At 31.7% G+C, this 2392-nt stretch overlaps 1 protein-coding gene across 1 annotated transcript in view; it reads left to right on the forward strand.

Annotated features, from left to right (window-relative positions):
- LOC128245741 (golgin subfamily A member 6-like protein 7) overlaps positions 1-2100 on the forward strand; it is a 27386-nt gene extending 25286 nt beyond the window's left edge. The window contains exons 12-13 of the mRNA XM_052963968.1: positions 1332-1423; positions 2049-2100. Coding sequence (XP_052819928.1) covers positions 1332-1423; positions 2049-2100 — 144 coding nt within the window. The remainder of the gene's footprint in view (positions 1-1331; positions 1424-2048) is intronic.
- Positions 2101-2392: the final 292 nt, after the last annotated feature.

Genomic DNA, 2392 nt, shown 5'->3' on the forward strand with positions numbered 1-2392 from the left:
GGAAAAATGAATTTAGCAGGTTAGTTGATTATTTTCTATGTTAAGATCAAGGCTGGTAGCGTTTTTACTGTATGCGTATCAATTTGAAACAAATCCAATATACAACATTAAAAAGACAGTAAGCCATGTTGAAAACACTCACTATGTTTTAACTTTCAAATTCAGTGCTCGTGCCCTGTACTGTTTTCATGAACATTATGATTCTCTCAGGAAAACCGACCTGAAGTCAGAAATTAACATGCTGAGCTTGGCATCTATAAGTTCAGTTATTCCGGAAGAACAGAATGGTCTTAACACAATTAAACACAAAACACCAACACTTATGTTACTATGAGAAAAAAACATGGATCGATCCATTTTCTGGGACAGACTTTAAACAGATTACAAATATACTTATGTACCAAAAACTGTTAAAATTCAATATCAAAATACAATGTTCGAATAATACAACGTTGTACGAATTATGACATTTTAAGCCAGCGTAAAAACCAGAGATCAAAACATCAACTGTTTGTAAAATAACCCTGGAAAACTGTATCTTAATATCACAGTGCTTCAATTTTCATCAATATTTTCTAAAACATCAAAATATATCCGTATTTTATATATTTGTCAATACTTTTTGAAATATTTCAGTTTCGTGACCTTCGTGTTTTTTAACACACAATTGACAAGACTATGTAAACGTTTCCAATGAACTTTCCGATTTTCCGATTGTTATAACAACATATAATGCATAAAACATCTTTGGGCCAACATAAAGTAATCGAATTTAAAATAAATCAAGTTAACCACTCAAAGTCAAGCATATAACTGACCAATACAATAAAACCCCGTGCATATGCCCGCCTTTCTCCTCGCCTGACCATACATCACGTGATATAAAACGCTTCAATAACCCGCGCAAACTTTATTTTTGTGGTGAACGTTATGTTTAGACATAAGTTCTGTGCTCTTCTACGTAACGCGCAGAATTTACAATTTAAATGTAAAATCCTGATGACACTAGCCAATTGATGATCAAACTACCGTGATACAACAATTCATAAATGATGTTATAAGTACCTATTTATTTATTTTGGGGCTTATTGATGACGTTCGTTTTCTGTTTAAGTATTAAAGAGAATGAACAATGATCGGACTGTCTTCTGTCATGAGTTAGTATTGTTGCGTTTTTGGAATCGCACCAGAATAAGGAACAACTTTAGAGCAAAGATGTGGTTCATTCTTGGAATCATACAATAATGTTTTGAAATATTCATATAGTCACTTTCAGTGGCACATTTATGAGGTATTTCTATTTAAGGAATTTATTTATATATTATTTGTAGCTGGCACTTCAACCGCAAATCAGTGATGATGTCCTTATGTTGGAACAACAAAACAAGATTAAAGAACTGGAAAGGGAAAACGAATTACTAAGGTATTTTATTCGGGCATTAAAAATTGTTGTTTAGTTGTTGTTCTTATTTTCGAAGAGAAAAGGTTAGGAAACTGTGAAAATGTTTAGGTTGTCAATGAAGTTTTCTCAGTGAATGTATTTTAAAAGGTATCATTGACCATAAGCACTTGCATTTAATAACAGTTGAGCTATGCTCCTTTATCAACTGAACGATACAAATGTTTTCACCCCTTTCAGTGCTCTTGTTTTATGATACCTCCGAATACTTTTCATAGTTTAATATACTACAATTTGTACTGTTGAAATTATCTTCACAATTTTAGGTAAATACACTGTTACGTCCTGTCAATATTCTTTACTGCTAAAACTAATTGTTTGATTGTAAATAACATTTTAGTGGAAACAACGTACAATGTTTCGATCTTAAGTGACAGTTCAAGTTATTTCAGTTTCAGTGAAAAAAAATAATATTTTTCTAGGTTATGTAAAATGTGTTTTTGAATCAGTTCAATGCAATATCTATTACATTTGTCTTTCAATATGTTTTATAGACCAGCCAAAGTCATTGAAATTGAAAGCCAAAATGTCCAAAAAAATCCAATCAAAATCTAGTGGTTTTTTCAACTAATTTTAATGATTACTTCAGGTCGAAACTGAATGAGCAGACTAGAGAAGGACCGCCTTGTATCGTCATTTAACACTTAACGGTATTTCCCCATTGTTTAATCAAGCATCCATTAGCCATTTCCATTTGAAGTGAGGTGCACTTACTATTTATTGTTTTGTCCTTCCGTTTACCTTAATATTAAATTTCCATTCTTAAAAACATAATATTAAGTTAGGTGTGATATTATATAAAAATTGCATGGCTTCCAGTGTGACAGTACATATTGTCAACATGAGGGAAATACTGTTACCCGAGGAGAAGCCGAACACAGTTACATTTATATACATATATAAGATTTTTACCTTTACACAACTTTCAAGTTT

Source organism: Mya arenaria, chromosome 9 (assembly GCF_026914265.1).
Source record: "Mya arenaria isolate MELC-2E11 chromosome 9, ASM2691426v1".
Taxonomy (NCBI): Eukaryota; Metazoa; Mollusca; class Bivalvia; order Myida; family Myidae; genus Mya; species Mya arenaria.